This window comes from Phycodurus eques, chromosome 11 (assembly GCF_024500275.1).
Source record: "Phycodurus eques isolate BA_2022a chromosome 11, UOR_Pequ_1.1, whole genome shotgun sequence".
NCBI lineage: Eukaryota > Metazoa > Chordata > Actinopteri > Syngnathiformes > Syngnathidae > Phycodurus > Phycodurus eques.
Genome location: NC_084535.1, coordinates 11,105,115 through 11,126,305, shown reverse-complemented (window position 1 = coordinate 11,126,305; position 21,191 = coordinate 11,105,115). Strand labels below are relative to the sequence as shown.

General features: G+C 39.9%; 1 protein-coding gene across 14 annotated transcripts in view; it reads right to left on the bottom strand.

The window, feature by feature from the left end:
* Positions 1-21,191, bottom strand: part of kcnma1a (potassium large conductance calcium-activated channel, subfamily M, alpha member 1a) — a 188,772-nt gene that overhangs the window by 55,377 nt on the left and 112,204 nt on the right. For 10 of the 14 annotated variants that reach the window (XM_061689911.1, XM_061689899.1, XM_061689902.1 and 7 more), the window contains 9 exons: positions 18,352-18,427; positions 16,368-16,443; positions 15,043-15,213; positions 12,420-12,511; positions 3,845-3,955; positions 3,646-3,751; positions 2,008-2,090; positions 1,854-1,923; positions 150-305 (listed from right to left, as the gene is read on the bottom strand). In XM_061689911.1, coding sequence (XP_061545895.1) covers positions 150-305; positions 1,854-1,923; positions 2,008-2,090; positions 3,646-3,751; positions 3,845-3,955; positions 12,420-12,511; positions 15,043-15,213; positions 16,368-16,443; positions 18,352-18,427 — 941 coding nt within the window. Of the gene's footprint in view, positions 1-149; positions 306-1,853; positions 1,924-2,007; positions 2,091-3,645; positions 3,752-3,844; positions 3,956-12,234; positions 12,327-12,419; positions 12,512-15,042; positions 15,214-16,367; positions 16,444-18,351; positions 18,428-20,102; positions 20,524-21,191 lie in introns of those variants that run through there. The other 4 variants (XM_061689900.1, XM_061689909.1, XM_061689913.1 and 1 more) reach the window with 2 other exon arrangements.

Genomic DNA, 21,191 nt, shown 5'->3' with positions numbered 1-21,191 from the left:
TTTACCGGGGAAGTGTTCTGCCTTGCATCACTCTCCCGCACACTGTCGCCACTTATGTTCGCCTCAGCTCCAATCTCCTCATGAATCAGTTCATTGAAGCCAAATGCAACGTGAGCCTCCATTTATCTGCGTGACGGCGAATGAGTTACCTCAATGAAGGACCTCATGGAGAAGAGGTTGGCCAGCATGGTGGACAGGCCCTGGGCCAGGCAGCTCTGGGCGATGAAGCCCGCCTTCAGCTCGGCCAGGCAGATGGCATCGTCGCCCTCCTTCCAGTTCCAGCTCGGAATGTTCAGCAGATGGGCCTTTACCCGGCGACAACAGACAAACAGAGGATAGCATGACAGAGTGTAACAAGTGAGTCATTTTTAAAGTGTGTGAGGTCACTTGCAAAAGAAGCAGGAAACACAAAGCCTGCTGATCAAACTTTCATGTTCATGTGGTTTTCCGTCCGTTTTGGACTGATGATTTCCCAGCCTACTGGTCATTTTCAACCTCACTTATATTGTCAAATAGCAAAACAGCAAAGAGTATCCTAGTAAAATCTTTTTCCACTTTCAACTGGCAAACAAAAATCAATAAATGAAAAAGTGACTCTGATGTTCAGTGTCAAACGTCGGGCATGATGCCGATTACACGTACCACACTTTGGGCATCACTGGTGTAGACGAGCATCGCTCATCTGTCCAAGGTGGACATGTCTACCCAATTTCATGTCGATCAGTGAAACTGGGGCCAGGGACAAATTTTGGGTAACTTTCCAAGGCCAGCAACTGAGTGAATTTCTCAGAGGTTCTCTCTTTGATCTTTTAAAAAACCCATACATTTTCACAAGGATGTATGTATTTGTGAAAATGTCAGCATTTTGGAGACATTTGTCGAGGCCCCCCAAAATTGTGACTTCAAAAGGTCCTTCGCACTTCCTGGTGCTTGGGCTCTGAGTGTTCATTAAAGCTGCAGGTAGCATTGAGTGGGCCCTAGCACCACTCCGGTTTCCTCCCACATCCCAAAAACAAGTATTAATTGGAGACTCTAAATTGCCCGTAGGCATGACTGTGAGTGCGAATGGTTGTTTGTTTCTATGTGCCCTGCGATTGGCTGGCAACCAGTTCAGGGTGTACCCCGCCTCCTGCCCGATGACAGCTGGGATAGGCTCCAGCACCCCCGCGACCCTAGTGAGGAGAAGCGGCTCAGAAAATGAATGGATGGATGTGCAAAAAGATGCAGAGTCCTCTAGCAATTAGAGCAGTTTGAATGACTAATATAGCAATAGTCAAAGGGCGCCGAGACTTCAACGAAAGTGACCAGTAGTGCGATAATCTGGGACAATGTCGATTGTGCACGGGGTTCCCTAAACTACACCACCGGGATACATGTGTCAAGTATTTTATTTACCTGTAGCGCCGGTAAGGAAGAGCAAGTAGAGAAAGCAGAGAAGTAGGAGAGGAGAGAGTACAGCCATGTAGCCTAACCCTCTGAAACATGAACTATCATTACTAATGTTTCCTCTACTACCACCACAATTATTATGTTTTAATTTTTTTAATGAAAGTTGTAGAAGGTGCAAACATGACTCTTGAACAGGTAGCAGAGAGCAAGTTGAGAATGCAAAGCACTAGGCGAGGGGAAAGCGCAGTCATTGCGGACCAATCCTCTGAAACATGAACTATCTCGACTAATGTTTCCTCTACTACTAAAACCTCTTTCACTATTTTTTTTAAATGAGCCTTGTGGAATTGCAATGACTGGGTTAACACATCGGTGTCCATAGCGAGGCTTGCTGACGGTTGCTGGTTGTGTTTATTGATCTCGTGCAGCGGACGCCACATCTTTGGGCGTCAAGAACATCTCACCTTATTGTGATATTGAAGCATCTGTGTTATTATTCTGATCTTGGGATGGTAGTTCTTGATTGAAATAACCCTAGAGGGGGGAAATAAGATGAAATAACACACTCAAACACTAACAAAAACAACAACGGGTGATCAGGTCTGGATGATGTGATACCTCATGATGTTGGAGGCATCTTCAGCATCAGGATCTGCGCAGTATTTATTGGCCAGGATGAGACAGGCATCTGCTGACTCGATCTATCCATGAGAGTAGGGTCGAAACATATGAGTCATGACTTGCAAGTGTCAGTGATGGCAGGCATGCCCTCAAAAATCTAATGTACCATAGCTGCCTTTCAACATGGTTCCGCTTTTCTCTCTGTTCTTCAGATATTCACATAGAGATTAGTCATGCAATCTGTTTTGGGATTTTTCTGGAATGGATTTTAAAAAGTGTATATCCTCAAGTGAGGCATTTTTATCAACGTTCATGTCAATGTGTTTATAGATGTATGCAACCCATACCTCAATGGGTGCCTTTGCAAGTTAGGCACAAAAATTATATTTTACAAAATGTAACATTAATACTTGATAGTAACAATAAACAGTCAGGCTATTACGATTATTATTTTTGTCTTTTTGCAAGAATAAATGTTAACATCTTTTTATATATATATATATATATATATTTTACAATTTTATAATATTTTTCTTTTAACAGTTTGACTTTATTCTCATAAAATGAATACATAAACAAGTTTTACTATTCTGAGAAATAAGTCATATTTTTACGTGTAAAGCCAAAATATTACAAATATAAAAATGAATCAAAATTGGCAAGAATATCAATAAAATAAAAGTAAAGTCAGAATATTACACGAATAAGGTAATAATTTTAGCAGAAACACAGTCACAGAATAAATTCACTGTTTTACCATAATTAAGTCGTAATATTACAAGAGTAAACTCAGAATTTCAGGCGGGTCAAGTCAAAATATCAGAAGAATAAAAGTACCAATTTGTTTTTAGAAAAGTCATGATTTTACAAGAAGAAATTTACAGTATGATAAATTATCACCATTTTATGAGAATAACAATTATTTTATAACTGTATTTTCAGAACAAAGTCAAAGCATTACAATAATAAGGTTGTAAAAATGTGAGGAAAAAAGATTCAAAATTGTGAGAAAAAGTCACAATTTTCTGAAAATAAAGTCCTCATTTTATGTCATAATTTTATGAGAATACATATATTGTTATGGGTTCCATATCCAAACACATTTTTCTTTGTAAGCACATCATCTATACTCACAATATATGACATTGACTTATTATCGATATGTCAGCCGGTTCCACACTACTCTATTACATTTCTTTGACCACGTCATCTGTCACTTTTCGTGGCCACAATTTAAAGTTGTGATCATCCATCCATCCATTTTCTGAGCCGCTTCTCCTCACCAGGGTCGCGGGCGTGCTGGAGCCCATCCCAGCTGTCATCGGGCAGGAGGCGGGGTACACCCTGAACTGGTTGCCAGCCAATCGCAGGGCACATACAAACAAACAACCGTTTGCACTCACAGTCACACCTACGGGCAATTTAGAGTCTCCAATTAATGCAAGTTTTTGGGATGTGGGAGGAAACCGGAGTGCCCGGAGAAAACCCACGCAGGCACGGGGAGAACATACAAACTCCACAGAGGCGGGACCGGGGATTGAACCCAGGTCCTCAGAACTGTGAGGCTGACGCTCTAACCAGTCGGCCACCGTATAGTACATTTCAACTGATAAAAAGTGCTAAAATGGAATGTACCTTGACTCGAGCCAGGTCGTGAGGGTTGAGGACAGATCCCTGGTAGAACTCTACTTGTGTAAAATGACGTTTGAACAAGGCTTCCAGCTCAAGATTAGGGGAAATACTGGCACACAAGGGAAGATTTGTGAATACGTGAATGCATAATTTTGGTACATGTTGCATTTTAAAGATAGTGAGTACAAATAAATTAACTTACTTATGGAGAAAAACAATTTCTACATTGACATCATCCCTGTCCTTGTGTAGGAAGTCTTTGAGGAAGTTGGAGACACTTTCGAGGGTAATATGACCACAGACCACAATATGCCTGAAAGGAGGGGAAGAAATCATTTTGAGTGGGCAACATAAATCATTGCAGACACTGGCATGTCTCCCAAACATCATAAGCCAAAACCAAAGCACAAAAAAAAGTCAAGAAATGTCTTTTCAAAGCAAACACATAACTGAATTATGTCGTTTTTGCAATTAAAGTGAATATTTTCCCCCCGTGTCATGAAAAGTGGTTCAAACCTGCAGGACGAGCGCAATCAAACACTCAACTGTGAGCCACTTTAGCAAATCTAAGTTATAATCACGCGGCCCGCAGCGGTCGGCCCGTCATCCGTTCTCAATATAAAAGTCATCCCTCCGGCCAAACCGCCCCTGTGTGAGCCGAATAGATGTTGACAAAGACATGCACATCAATATGATCGTACTCTTCTGCACAACGCTGCAAAAGATGTTCAAAGAGATTTGGGAGGCCTCCACTTGACACACAGTCTAAACAGGACCCTTTGACAAGAACTTGGAAAGAGTCGGTGGCGGAGGGATCTGTCAGGCGGTGATTGCGGCAGCACGTTAGACGGGAATGATGTTTGAGCAAAGGTCCGTGCGTGGATGTACGCACTGCAGGCTATGGTGATCAAGTGCAAATGTCAGCTATACAGCCAAACAAAAGCAACACTGATGAAAGGGTGTGGTCGTCGCCTAATTCTTATTCTGTGTGATCGTCACCATGTTGGTTGGGTATTTGTTGTCATTGTTGTCTGTTTGGTTCAATTCCAACTCACACTGTTTGAGTGAATAGCCGGCGATGGAAAGTCAAAGTTACCAACTGAAGAGAGACAGGACTTGACTTCTCACAATGTATGTTCACGTTTTGCTGTTCTACTAATGTTCTGTAGATGCCAGAAGCTTGCTTTTTGTCAACTGTCAAAACAAATCGAGAAGATAACGACGTTTCCGCCCGTCTGTGGTCTCGGAATGCTAATGATAAAAGTGCTAACAAAAAAAGAAATGTTTCCCTTAGCAATTGTGCCTTGCATTGCGCTGAGAAATTCAGTCGGGAGAGGCCAAACGTTACTTGTTTCGCCTTGCACACGGCCCCCGCAAAATGAGTCGCTCTACCAGAATCGGGCTGAAAACGATCTGAATTTGCACGGTATATGGCCAGCTTTGTTAGCAGAATCACACACAAAAACTTACTGGACTGTACCACAACGATTTCCGGGAACAAGTACGTGAGTCAAGATAAAGTGAGGAATTGATGTAAGAAAGGCATAGGATTAAGAACTCTAACCGAAATCTAAAATTGAAGTAAGGGAAAAAGTCTTCATCCTTCACTAACCAGGAAGTAGCCCGCTAACTAACAAATGTTAGGACATATAAATTATATATATATATATATATATATATATATATATACACAATACATATTTTAAAAAGTCGGAATGATTTAAGCTTTAATTTTATGACAAAATTGTTGCCAGAGTGTAAGACATTTTCTTTGCAATGTCTAAAGATTACAATAATTAAGTCATAAAGCTAAAATAAAAAAGACATTCTAAGAAAATATTTGTATCATAATATTTTACGAAATTTCATAATCTGAATTTTTTTCCCCACAAGAATTAAGTCCTAATATTATGAGATTAAAGCTGTCATTTTATGACAAAAATATATATATTTATAAAATTGTGACTTTCTGCCACAATTTGCTTGTCATTTTTTGCCAGAAAATTTGTCTTTCTTGTAACATTCTGGCTAAAACTGCCATATATGATGTCTAAATTTTAGGATGATTAAGCCATAATTTTACAAGATATGTTAGTGTTGCGGGGTAGGGAAATCCCACTCCTACGAGAATAAAGAAGGAAGTTGTAATGTTACGAAAGCAGAGTTTGAATTATATAAGAGAAAAGACATTAAATTGTGATTAAAAGACACGTCAAACATAATTTCCTTCACTTTTATGACTTCACTTTCTGCCCTCTAATGAATACATGTTTGAAATGGGTGTAACATCCTAAATATTTGGCACAAGAAAATATTAGTAGCCAAAAGTACTGGTGGTGGTGTAAACTCTCTCCGCATGGTGTTCCCCTTGGAGTGATTACTTTCAAATAAACAGTTTGCGCCTCAGATGTTTTAACTACTGTAAGGCAATGATGAGATATTACTATGTAGTTCTATGGTGAAGTCCTGTGTTAAATTTGAGTATGATGGCGTTCTGTTGCCAACATTGGCACCAAAATGTGCCCTTCTACTGACACAGATTAGTGCAGACGGTTGGCAGACACACTAATTACCCGATGGACATGTGTAACGATATCTCATAATGACGACGGGCCTCATCCGCGACTTAGCGAGACGTGCCAGGAGACAATTGAGACACTTTAGTTTTGGCCTGGCACAGAAAACCTCTGCACTCACGACCAGGAGGATAAAGTTACTCTTTCATTAAATTAACTGTGGTTTCAGTGTTCACCATTTATGTTCCTTTTCACGGCCACAGATTTGTCGTGACAGATTTCTTTAGATTCATCGCTAAGCTCGCATACGACAGGAGGAAACTTGAATAGTTGGCGAATTAAATTGTATCGAGTGAAATCAGCTCGTGGAAATACAAGTTGATGTGGGTCGAGAGCCGCGGTCCAGATTGATGGGAGCGTCCGGTAATGGACGTTGTGGTGTGTGATGGTCTTCCCAGATGCCCTTTAAAAGAATCTAACAGGCAGCTGTGATGGCTTAGCAAAGAAGAAGGGCCGTCAGGTCTGATGAGCTGACATGTGTGGACAGCTAGCGGCGTTTGGCACAAGTGGACGGGAAACATCGGTCATGTTTTCCCTCATGCTTTCAGTGACTCTATGTCCTTCTCCAAGGTGATGACCATTGGGCAGTACTTGCTTTGTATGCAGATGTTATCAGATACAGTCCCCTCCAAAAGTATTGGAACGGCAAGGTCAATTCCTTTGGATGCAAAAACAAAGGCACCGACCTTGCCGTTCCAATACTTTTGGAGTGGACTGTATACTGTATGACTACAATAAGTTGCTAATAATAAGACGTACGGAATGCAGACCACCAATTACGAAGACACCCTGATGACAGTTCAAATTGTACTTAAAAATTGTCTGCACAGTTAATAAAGGTTTAACAATGGCAACGGTTGGATGCATTCCATTTTCTGTGGAAAACAATAACAAATTAGAAAACTCGGAGGTTCCCAACACCAAAATCCTCCCTTGTAAAAAAGTCACAGTGAAAAAAGATACTGTACACTAGCAAATGAATATCTACCACTATTTACAGCCTATCATGATCAAAAACCACATTCAGTTAGCATGACTAAAGTATACAGCTGTACTCCATTTTATATAATAATATAGTCACATCAGTTAAAAACAAAAATGAACACAAATTTGATCCAATCACGTAGAAGGCAAGCAGGCAGTACAGAGCATGCACACAGAACATGCAGTAAGGGCAACATCCCGGGATGTGGTCAGGGATGATTTGAAAATGAAAATCAGGAGAGCTCAAACATCCGCAACAGGCACAAAAACTCGCTACTGCTCTAATCCTTAGCTTAGGTGCAACATGTTTGCATTGGCAAGTGGCAAGTGGCTGATTAAATGCTTATTTGGAGCTGCATTTTCCCTCCGTATGGCCGGGGGCGTTTATTTACCCAACTGCCGTTTGACAGGCATCGTTTAGAAGTATGGCGTTTCTTTCTCCACAAATGTAAAAATGCATTTTTATAATAATCAACAATATTTTACATTTTATAACACTCCGTTGAAATAATATATATTGTATTAATTCTAATTTCCCAGCCAGGACTTGTTGCCACCCAATGGCAGGCCATTATTATTGCATTATTATGTACAAATAAATGTTATAATAATGTTTAAAAACATTTACTTTTAATCCGTTTTTAAAAAAGACAACATTGCTTAATTAAAATAACATATAATATAGCCATATATTGCAAGATAATGTACGTTGTTTAATCCATACTATTATCCTAATGATGCATATTATTATTGAATTCATATATAAAACAATTGGAACATTTCAGAATGGAATAACTCCATGCTGCATACAGCAAAACTTTCTCATGAAATTCCGCGTAAACATCAGCTTTACAGATGCCACATCTACTGTGCAAGCAGCGAGGGTGTAGTAGTAGCCTACTAATGTTTACTGCCACACACAATGATATCAGATGTCACAGTTCAGGTAATTACTTGATCTTTTTTCCTTAAGGGGCAAAAAGTAGGCATCCATTTGAGATGCAGCATTTATTTATTCAAGTGGACAACACACACATTAAAGGGGGCACTGCATCTATTAGTGTGGAGGCCACTATTGGAACAAATACTAGATTTATTCACCCACACGGACATTTGCAACCTGAGAAAAAATATAAATGTCCCTGATAAATGACAGTCCACAGGTGCATAGTGAAGGTAGCCAAAGCAAACTAAATGGGGGAAAAACATTTTTTACTTCCTGAACAATTTCAATATTATTTTAGCTCAGCGTTGTTGACTCTGACAAAATCCTTCCAAAAGGTACATGTCGCAGGGTTTGGAACCAGATTCTTTGCCAACCCCTTTTCAAACTGAACTTGGCCCTAATGGAAACCATAATGGAAAACACAGATCCGCCCCGAAAGCGGCGGCGCCAACTCAACGTCGCGCTCGCCATTATTTTATCAACACACAAAAGCCGAGCGCTGTCACTCAGCTGGCGGGTGTTCACTACGCTGCGCAGGGTACCGCGAGGATGAAAGACAGAAATCCCTGTGTGGCTTCCTCTCACGTTTTGTGGTTTCAACTGACAGTGCCCTTCAAGAAAGATTCAATTAGAGCAACTTTCTTTAATAGTTCCCAGTGTATCGTAACCTCAGCTCTGTAATCAGTCAGGTACTTGTAATCTCCTAAATCTTATTTCCTTGAGAGCTTCTTTCAGTGAATATCAATGGCGGCCGAAACTTGGCTTTGTGCATAATATGTAAACACTAAACGCACACAAACTGTATCTACTGTACGTGTTCATGCCGCTGTATGTCTTTGTTTTGGGTTGATATCATGATTGCTACCACATGTTCACTCCAGAATGAAAGCGCAAGGAGAAAATAAAGTGCGTGGGAGAAAGTATCCTGGGTTTTGACAAGAGCTTCTCTCAGCACCCATTTGTGAGTCCGGGCTGAAGTTCCTCGCCAAACATAACATTTCATCAATCTTGTGCCACTGACAGGCAAACGCCGTCGAACAAAGGCTTTTCTTTCTTTCCTCGGGCCTCTTTCTATTCTATCATCTGACTCGCTGAATTATTTTTCCCAATCGAACAGATTTGAAAAGAGAAGACGAGACAGCATCACGGAGGATGCCAAAGAAATGGGAACAATCTACGTGCTGAATATCAATAAGGTTTGAGCCATAAGGAGAAGGAGCACAACACTGTACAATGAGCACTGTGTACAGCGTCACGTGAGGTTTCTCAGCTGTGAGAATCAACCACCAGCAGACAAACAGAGGAACCGGTCAAGCACTGAGAACCAAGCAGGGCATAAAGAAAAGGAGGGGGGAAAAAAGCAAGCCAAAAGCAATCGAGAGCCTCCAAATGGGAGCGAGGCGAACCGGCATTCAAGGGTGTGGGAGCTGACTGAAGATCAGGGCCAAAGTGGTGTCAAGCGTTGATGATGTCATGGGGCGAGCGGTGACAGACAACAGGAAGGTGGCTTTTTCACGGTACATGAAGAAGCCACGAGTCTGCGGGTCATTGCGGAGAGCATGCCAGAAATTATGCAGCTGAACAATATGCGAGCCCACAAAAGCATGCAAGCAAAATGAAATCAGAAGAGGAAATGGATCATTGATGATGCTCAAGCAACCACCAATGCAAATGCGTTTGCTGATGTTAGTAATTTTTTTATATTTCGATAAATTGTAGGGGTTTCATGACTATTTACAGTATGTTTCGCTTTTTCATTATTATAATACTTGTACTGATAGCTGGAACTGAACACAAGCTACATCCAAACACTGCACAAGATTAAAAGTTAATCAACACAAGATTAAAAGTAGTAGTCATGAAAACTCAATTGTCCAAATCCAAATTAAACATTGTTTCAAGGAAGGGAAATGAAAGAAAAAGCACAGGATACAAATGACTTAAGGGCCACACTGAAAAGAAATAACAATGAGAATAATCATTTCATATTGGGAGGAAAAATGTTATAATATTACGCAAAAAAAAGTCAGAATATTACAAGAATACAATAAACCTCGCTATTCGTGGTACGCTATTCAGAAATTCACCTCTTCAGGGATTTTTTTCCATACAACCTATCCTCAGCTATCTGCTGAAATTTTCATCTATTAAGAGTTTTTGTGCTCTTTGTAAAATGTTCAAAGATGCCAGAAAATGGCACCAAGGCCCTTGCTAATAGGAAAGTAGCAATTGGTGTCAATGAAGTCCAGTATGTTGAAGTGATGCAGCTCAACCGTACTAAGATCTGTGTATGAACTGCAGTAGCTAAGTTTAGCCTGGGTTGTTAACCAAACAATTCTTTGCTGCATGCATATGTGTTTGCTCTGGTGAGGGGCTATTAAAAAGCTCAATCTCACAAACGACAGAGGTCTTGTGATTGCTTAACAATTGCTATTTTTACGGGTTGTGAAGGTGACACGCAAAAATAAATTTCTAAATAAAATCTAAAATCTATTGTAAAATGAGTTTTAAATGCTGCGATTGGCTGGCGACCAGTTCAGGGTCTACCCCGCCTCCTGCCCGAAGATAGCTGGGATAGGCTCCAGCACGCCCTCGACCCGAGTGAGGATAAGCGGTAAAGGAAATGGATGGATGAATGGAGTGTCAAATGATTTCAAACTGTTTGGGATCACGGTTTGTGGTATATTTAGGGATTCAATTATTTTTAAAAAGGCCAAATTATTAGGGTGGTGTCATTCACTCACACTTTTTCCCGATTAGCGGCAGGGTTAGGTCCCTGTCCCGTACGATATTACGAGAAAAAATACACGAACTCACCAGAATATCGTTGCAGCTTAATTTTAAGACAAAATATTAACAATTTTATGACGACAAAAGAATACCCAAATTTGCAAAGTTCATTAAAAAAATATATTTTATGAGAGCAAAGTCAAAATAAAATTCTAATCAATCAATTTTATGTGAAAAATTTTTTTTATTGCGAGAAAAAAGTAGTTTTAATTTCGCTAGAAATGTCATGATGCTATAGACAAAACAGTCATCTTAAAAAAATCTCAAATATAAAAATAAAGATGAAATGTAAAACAGTAATTTCATGTCAAAACGGAAGTAATAATGTAAGAGAAGAAAGATGTAAAAAATAGAGTACTATTACAACAAAACAAAACCAAAAAAGAAGGTATACGAATTTGGTAGAACCACATTTTATGAACTACAATAGTAATGGAAACAAATTTAAAAATGTTTTAAATGGTCATTATATTTAAAATGTGCAAGAAAAAAGTTGGACTATTATGCGAATACAAAGTTGTAATACTAATAGGAAAAGTCAGAATTTTATAAAAATAAAGAAAAGAAACATTGGAAAATAAAGTTGTAATCTTAAAAGCAAAAAGTGTCCTAATTTAAAAGAATAAAGCATAAACACGTGCCTGAATTAAGCTATAGAGTCTTCATCATCAGTTTGAACGCTGTAATCGTTGTTGTATAATGTAAATGTTTGGGGGTGTAAATTTGGGGGTGTAAATTTGTCCCGGGGCTTAACATGCTACTGATATTACTTGATTCATGCTAGTCTCAGACTGTCGCATTTTCCCTTCTGAGAGAAATTTGAAATGTACTTGTTAAAATGATGCCTTTATTCTTGCTAGATTGCAAGTTTTTTTTCTCTCTCTCTCTCTCGCTCCTGTTCTCTTATAATATGACAATTTTATTCGTGTAACATGTCAAACTTTTATCACATAACTGTGACTTTTTTCCTCATAATGCTCTTTTCGGTGTAGCCCCCCCTCACATGGGCTCAGAGTGAGAAAGAGTGAAGAAGAAGAAAAAGTAGAAGAAGAAGATAAGCATAAAGATGCATGACGATGTGAGTCTTAATGGCCGAGGTCTCCAGTCACGCAGTGTGACTTGTTGTCAAAATTGTTTTAAATGCTTTTAAAAGTGAAATAACACCCCCCAGGGACTATTACACTTTAAGTGAAAGGGGAGTGGGGGGTGGGGTGGGGGTGGGGACGGGGGGACGGGGGGGGGGGGGGGGGGCGCTCTTGAGTCACACAACCACACCTTGTCTGCGTTCCAACTTACTTTCGGCCTCGTGTCGAGTTATAACTCCCTCCGTATTTCTTCCGATTAAGGATGAGAGCAGCAATTTCTGGCACGTAGCGAGCAAACATGGCCTACATGCATGGAACAGAAAAAATAGAAAAAAAGGCATGCAGAGAGGGTTCCACCGCACACAGAACAACAGCAGAACCGTCTGGAATACTTACTTTCTCCCATTAACTGCACTATAGGAACCACCATATTTCTTGCGGTTTCCTATTAACTCTATGATTTCAGGGACGTAGCTGGCAAACATGGCCTAAGGAGAAGATAGAAGACAGAAGCAGAGGCTAAAAAAGAGACTAGAGAGAGAGCAATGGGGAGTGCGTGAACCCACATTTCTCAAAATGAGAGAAATATGACTGCTTTAGAAATCCAGTAAAACTCTCTATGCGTCTATAGAGACGTGAGAGAGTTAGAGGGGCCTAAATGTGTTCATTTTGGTTTGGAGGGCAATTTTATCACAGCAGGTTTACTTTGAGACTGTGATAGGTATGGATTAAATGTATTTTTTTCTTACAGGAAAGCAGAATGTTAATAAAAACCTATGTGCCATGTTTTGTCCAACAAACACAGACAATCGGGCAGGTTGATTTGAATAGGCCCTCCTGATGCCCCGCAGCTGCAAAACACATTGACACTCATTTGTCGGGGCTTGGGGAATGAGCTGAATGCATTTTGCCGAACCCTCACTGATGCTATGCTCATTTGCGTGGAAATTTTCAGTTAAACATTTCCAGGGGAGCTTGATACGAACCCTGGCTTTTAAACCATCACCAGCCTGGAGTCATTATTCAGGCCGGGCTGATGATAGAAAGCAGCTTAAGGTGCAAGCCTAAAGCTTTCCAGAGCTCTCAGCGCTGAAGGGGAAAAAAATAATAATACACAAGCTATCACCATGGCCACACCACAGGATACATTCAGACAGCTGCGGGCCATCACTGCGTGTGGTGACAGTTGTCTGGCGAGATCTCTCTTGTTTGTAACAACAGAGGAGGGCAAAATCACATAGGAACTCACGATATAATATTTGATCCTCATAAGATCATAATACAACGAAATTATTCTGTGATACATCCCGATATTTATTAAGCAGTTACACACATTTACAGTTCCGTTTTTACAAATTCGCAATATATATTTTTTTAGGACCCTATCCTCTGTTAATCACTGAAAAAGTCATCTATGCTGTTTTTGTGGTCAGGCCAAAGCAATAAAAGTATTACTTTGGAGACATCTTGTGCAATAGTAGTGTTGTTGTTTTTGCTTCAGGCAATTAATTGTGTGGGGTTTTTTTTGTCTATGTTGGAGATATCCCGGTTTGTCTGCAGTCTTTGAATGCACCTCATGCACAGTCAAAAGTAAAACTGAAAGAATGTTTTTCCCTCTCTCCCGATGCGTTTATTAAAATTAATCATCCATATAGCTTCCTTTGCCATTACAATTTGCCTCTATTCCCTAGCATTTATTAATGTGTGTAAAATTATTCTATGCGCTCTGCTTCTGCTTGTGGAGGAAGCACTACAAAGTACACTTTTATGTTTTTCCTCAAATTTTTGAAGCTAGAAATCGGAACTCTCGCGACTGCAATCTTTTCAACCTAATAGCATAGCTTTTAATTTAATTAATTAATTATTATTTTTATGTTTGATAGAACAATTTTATTTGCCTTCTTGTAATTTTATGTAGTTGGAAAACAATTGTGCTCTACAATTAAACTTGCCGTTCCTTGCCAGATTGCCAAAAGGTGAGTTTTTTGACCTGAAGAGTTTGTGTAAAGTGCGAGTGTACACCTTTGTTTGCCCATGTGTGATGTTACGTCATTTTGTGCAAGCGCGTTATTTATGTGAAGGTTTTTTTTGTTTTTGTTGAAAAATTTAACTATCGAACGCAGTCGTTTATGGAACATGGGTTCATGATTGTGTACATGCATGGTGTTGCTGCTTATTACACACCAAATGCTACAGTCGGTGCTCGGTTTACAACGGTCACGACATACGACAGTCACAAAGCTCAAGATGTGTCTGTCAGGCGTCTTCACATGGTGAGTACTTTTACTTTGTTTTAGCTGTATTATGTAGTAGTTATCCCTCTCTTTATACTTGTATGAAAGTTTGCAATGTGACTTATTACCTGTCCATTTAACAAAGCCAGCCTGGAACTGGAATTAATTCACTTTACATTATTCCCAATGGGAAACTGAATTAGCATCAACCAGCATCAAAGAGCTAACTTTGAGAGTTCCACTAAACGTATAAAGATCTCAAAAGCCTTGGAACATTTTTAACACATCCCTAACATGACCTCAACAAACTTCTCCTTCATCGATAGCATTAAGGTGGCCTGACAGGAATAGGAAAAACTCGACGGGAGGCTGCTGTTGCTGTGGTAACAGTCAGGGTGGCCTAAGCCTCATCTCCCTGCCCCTGTGTTTGTTGGAATTGTGGGAAGGGACACAAGAGGGAGGGTGTCCTGAAACCGCAACTGTGAATATTAACGATATCATTATACAATAGCGAAATGTGATCATACATTAAGGGAAGGGGACAAAGGAGCACACAGTAATTACGGTACACAAGAGACAAGAGGCTAAAGGGGAGGATACAACTACACAAACATTTTCTTGTATTGGAGTGTTAGCAAAGTATCATTACCTTAGCATCATTTCATTTACATCATAATCAAGTCTATGCTGCATATTGATAGGGGCAGACAGGTTTTAAGGTAAAATGTTGGGGGGAGGGAATAAATGGGAGTACAAGGTAGGAAAAAATAAATGTCAGATTTTACCAAACCACCGAGGATGAAGAAGACCATGAACAGGCGCCCCAAGGTGGTTTTTGCATAGACATCCCCGTAGCCCACTGTGGACATGGTCACCATCAGTAAGTAGACACATTCCCAGTAGGAGAGCGACTGGGAGTTTTGGAAGTTTTCCCAAGGATCCCCTGAGTTTTCCACCTTGGATGAAAGAAGCAGGGAGAGTATTTGTAAACACATTCTCTGAGCACAAAGCCATCTAATCAAGTCGATTACTTCAAATTGGGGATGGGCCAGCTTTCATCTTTCGTTGGGGAAAGGAGTTTTCACTGCGCTGAGCTTAGACTACCATCTAGTGGTAAAACCGGTTATTGCTGCTCTGTCCTGTTGAAAAATATTTTGGTGCCATTTGTGTCCACAGGAAATAAAATGGATAAATGCATGCTGAATATTAACTGCAAAATAAATTTTTCGATTAAGCAAAGTGTCCTTCACATTGATTTGAGTGAATTTGTAATAAATACATTGTAAAAAATTAATCTTAGCTTCCTAAAATTTGAATCCTTTAGAAATGTTTTTTTTTTTTTTTTTTTTTTTTTTTTTTTACATATTTTTGTTTCTCCGTATCTCAAACATACTTTAACTATATTTTATTTAAAAAAAAAAAAAAACGAATAATAATAAAAAAAACTTAGTTTAAATTCACACATGGGTCATGTTCCTGGGTTTCCGCTCAGTCCTGTTACCCTTACACATTGCTACCCTCTGAAAAACTCACAAAAGTCAGACGGTTCACGGAAAGTCATATCATTTAGGTTCTCTGCAGGCCATGGGAAGGCCAAAGGTAAGTTCACTTTATTTTTTCCATATATTTGATGATATTTCAACAATGACTTGGGGTGGGGGTTAAAAACCCGCCACAGTCCTGTCCGTATACTATGAGAGTAAATGTCATGTCTATATTTCATATAAAGTGTTCGCAAAGTCTATGGTAAAAACGTATTACTGTTACTTTCAGTCCTGTTAATCCTATAGTTTCAGCATAAAAAACAATGAACCGACCGAAAGGTAACAAATAGAGGAACAACTAGTTGACTGTTTGTATAATGTGACAGTATATGAATTTAGGAAATGAAAAACTAAGCTATCATTGAATGAAATCTAGTGAAATAAAATACACAATTTTGTCAATGTGTTATTTTTATTCCCATATATAAATTATAATAGTAACCAGGTGAGAAAGGTCTTGAGGTCAAACTTGTTAAAATATTATGTGACACGTATCATTATGCATGGATGGGTAACAGCGTTAATTAATCATCGGACCGTACTGGATGTAATTTCTGTCCACTTACCAAATGTATGAATCCTGCAGCGGTGAGCCATGTGCTTATGAAGATGGAACACAGGTTCACCAGCTTGATGGAATTGCTGACAAGAAGAAGAACCACAAAAAAAAACAACTTATAAGACATTAACAGGAAATAGCTACAGTACAGGGGATATGCATGACTGCACTAAAATTCAACCATCCATTCATTGATTGTTATTATTATTGAGTCATCGTGTTTTGAAGCAATTGAGGCAAAAAGCAATGCACTACTTGGCTACAACCAAGCTGTTGATTTAGTCACAACTAGTTTGCTGTCCATCCATCCATCCATTTTCTGAGCCGCTTCTCCTCACTAGGGTCGCGGGCGCGCTGGAGCCAATCCCAGCTGTCATCGGGCAGGAGGCGGGGTACACCCTGAACTGGTTGCCAGCCAATCGCAGGGCACACACAAACAAATTCACATTCACACTCACAGTCACACCTACGGGCAATTTCGAGTCTCCAATTCATGCATGTTTTTGGGATGTGGGAGGAAACCGGAGTGCCCGGAGAAAACCCACGCAGGCACGGGGAGAACATGCAAACTCCACACAGGTGGGGCCGGGATTGAACCCGGGTCCTCAGAACTGTGAGGCTGACGCTCTAACCAGTCGTGCTGCACAGATTAATATAATAATAATAATAATAATATAGTAAGTCCTCGAGTTACGACGCACTCGACCTACGATGTTTCAACTTTACGACGCCCGTGCCTCGTCCGCCATTTTGTCCCAGCACCATAGTGTTTCTGCTTAGCTAGTGCATAGTGCTTGTCTGTGTTTGTACGGCGGGAGTATCTTTGCCTTTTTCGACCTCCTTTTTTTCCACACTCTCAACAGTAATGGTAAGTACAGCATCTTATTTTTTTAATTTTAATTTCTTTATACGAATTGTTAACCTTTCCTGCTACTCGCTACTCTTCCCCGGTCGCCGTCACTACACTTGCTACTGTACACACTCGCAGCTGCACGCACTCCTTCCTCCTTCACAATCCCGTCTCACTCACACATTGACGCACATGCCCGCACACACTGAGCTTGCTGTCACAATCACGTGGGACAATACCCGTAACAGAAGTATTTCGCTGTAAATTACGACTTTAATGGTGAAATCCGACTTACGCGGAAATTCGTGTTACGTCGCCAGCGTAGGAACGGAACTTGTTCGTAAATCGAGGACTTGTAATAATAATAATAATATAACTACCAATACATTGACAAATTCATTTTTACAACAGTTGATCAAGGAAATGTAAACAAATGCCCATTCCTTAACAACTCCTCAAACAGGGTGGGCATTTTTTTAACACGCTACATTGACAACAATGTATCCCCCCCCCCCCCCCCACCCCCTAAAAAAAAAAAGATAATTGTTTTTTTAATACTTTAGGTTAACATATACTATTTTCATTAAGTTAATTTACTTATACTTAAACTAACTTATTGAATAACTGTTCCAAGTAACCCCACAAATGTCAAATGTCTACTATTTACAGTGAAATCCTACTAAACCCTGTCGAGCCTCAGACTCATCGACTCCATTGCTATCATTTTTTACATTCAACATATACTGTAATTAAACATTAGAGACATTTATGAGCAGATTTAGACTCATAAAATGAGAAAACAATACTGAAAATGATAAAAAAAAACATTATAATAAATAATGACATCAGAAAGCGTGAATTGATGATATATATTACAAACATGCACTGCAAATCTTTGTTTGCATAACTATGTCAGCCTTCATCAGAGACCAATAATTAACATGTCTTTTATAATCATAGTCTCTCTGAACTGCAATATTACTGAATACTATGATTATTTCTATCGCCGCATGAAACCCATTATTATCTACTGAAACATATAACATGGCTTTAATACTTTGGAACAATATCATCACAAGATGGGAGTGTGACTGAATGAATATGCAGTGAAAGTTGGATGCGCTTGTGAGGAGAATGTTACCTTGTTTTCAAGATATTCAGAAACTGTAAGATTTCCGAGAACTGTATCAATCTTAGCGCTCTCAGGAATCTTAAACCTGTGAGACAGAGAGAAGGGGAAATTGAAGTTAAAGCATAAAAAGAGAATACAAGATGTAGCTTTTCCAATAACACATCAAAACCATGGGGGGAATACAAGCACAAAAGACTGTTGACACTTCGCTACACTTTCGACGATACCTTAATACCTTTCTGGATCTTCAAATGGCTTAGTTCTCATGAGCCCTGATCTTGAACCACAGAGCAACTCGTCGAGGGATTATGATGCAACGCCTATCTCGTTGGCATTTTAATAACATGAGTAATCCCACGATAACAGTGTGCGATTGTGTTCGACACTATGTGCGAAATAGGAAAAAGTGTATCTCAAAAAATTAACAGCAAAATTTCAAGACAGGCCCAGAAGCTTATCGAGGAACACATTTTGCAATGATAACAATTAAAGCTGCAAGCAGTGATGAAAGGGCCCTCAAGCGGAGGACTCGATGAGAGTATACAGAGTTCGAAGGCCATCATAGCATCACGAGCAATCGTCAAACTTTTCTGCATGTTCCACCAACACGGAATGACAAAAACAAAACAAAAAATTCCGCAATTCAGCATCGCCCATCTCTCTAGTATAATGTGGATCAAATTTGTTAGTTTTTAAAGGACCACTGAAAAGGGCCAAAATTAGCCCAAAATGCCCGACAAAATGGTAGACTTCCTGTGTCTTTTTAGGGACGGCTTTTGAGACTTTTTTTGTGGGTCTACTGACGTATGGAGTTGAGATATTAGAGTTTTGTGTTTTATGACGAGTCATCAAACTTTACCGCCATTCTCTGCCCACGAGCAATGACAAAAACTCAAGTTTCTGTAATTTAGCGTCTGTCTCATAAATGTGGTGATTTACCAAGATCCCAAATAGCATGTGCTAAATTACATGTTCGCTCTAACAAATTGTGTGCTCTGTGGTGGGTTTGTTGCGCATGATTTACTAATACTGTTGTCTTTTGCTAAGATCCTAAAAAGAGGGCACTAAATTGCGTGTTAACTCACTAACAGGGTGCGCCTGTTTGCAACAGAAGTAAAAGTGGGGGAAACTGCCATATTTAAAAGAGCGTTTTGTGATTTAGGTCGCTCTGATGGTTTTCACCATTGAAAATTTGGGAGGGTACTGCATGCGCAAAATGACTTTGAAATGATGGAATTGGAAGTGTTAGTGGAAGAGGCAAACAAACATACTATTGAGTTACAAAAAGAAATCTATTGCTATGATAGTTTCAGAGAAGCCAGCAATCGTGTCAAAGCCATGTTTGATTGAACTCATCCTGAGTGAGTGGCGATTGGATGTATGTGCCCATCCTGCGTACCATTGTGTTTTAAACACAGCTGCACAGACAGCACAGCTGAAAAACTGCGCTGGGAGAGGCTGGCACCAGTTGTCACAGTGCGCTGGAATGATCCAGACACAAGGAAATGTAGAGCTGAAATGAGGTTTGTCATCCATAATATGGAAGACCTCCTTCTTATGACTGGCTCCAAGTCAGCCCTTTGATCATTTAGAAACTCGAAACATTTTCTGTGCCCGTTTTCATAAGTGCAAACCTTTAGTAAATTTAGGCCCCTGTCAATAGTAACAACAAAGACAAACCAATTTCAAGAGCGTCCTGATAAGGAAGGCTTGGATTTAAAACACCTTCAAAAGAATACCCCTCAAAATCATATTTTTACCCCAGTTGGTGAGGAGGCGCAAACAGCGGCGGAACGAATGGTACGCTCCCGTCCGCCTTTCCTGCTCCTCCAGTGCATGGTGGCCCTGCTTCACTCGGTATCCGTTCTGGAAAAGATCGCCACAAGACTTCTTCCGCCGAGGTGTCTCCTGGAGCTTCTCCGAGTTAACCTCGCTGAGGGTGTGTCGGTACACGAGCAGCTTTGGCGGTATCATGGTTTCCAGGGGAATTTTGCTCTCCTTCAGTCAAGATTGATTCTTAGGGAATCCACGGATGAATGTTTTCAAAGCTTAAAAAGCAATCAACAAAGAAGCACGAGCCCTCATCTAATGTAAAAGATCGAAAGGAGATGGACGGTCAATGCCAACAAATAAAACACAGGTACAACTGCTAGACCTCTGAGAGATCGTGTCCCTCTCAGCCAAATATCATCTCATATTATATATCCTTTTTTTTTTCATTTTGTTACAAGATTTATAATCCCAAACACCCAAACAGTTTCACCTTTCATCAACCCTCGTAATTCAATGTCCTATCGACTTTGCCTGGAATCCTTTTTGTCAAATAAAAAAAGAACTTTGCAGGGGATTAACGATGATGAGAAAAAAAACCAAAAACAGTAATAATTTAGAGCAAAGAGATGAACTCACGCTGACTGAGTTCAGCATTAGTTTCCACAAGGCGATTACAATGAACAGCAACTCACGCCTGTTCACGTCAGACAGCTGCACTAAAAATCAATTTCTGTCAAGCATGAAAAGAACCTCTCTATGAATGTAGAAATGCAGTATTTCCTCAAATTGTGGCCTCCGCAGCACAATAAATCCCCAGCTGCATTGCCCTTTGCATAAACAAGCGCAGTACCTTTTAGCCACGGGCAGTTCGCTTAATTCTTACCTAAATGTGAAACAGAAAACAGTTACAGACTGTTTAATGTTTTGTATAGTCCTCAGGGGAGATGTCGAACAAACAGGGAGGGATATAAAAGGACTTCAGATACGCCAAACATCTTAATAATCAATAAATAGGGTTCTTGCTTTGCAGTACGGCAAAAGATCAGAAGATCTGATGACAATTCTGCCCTGGTCTG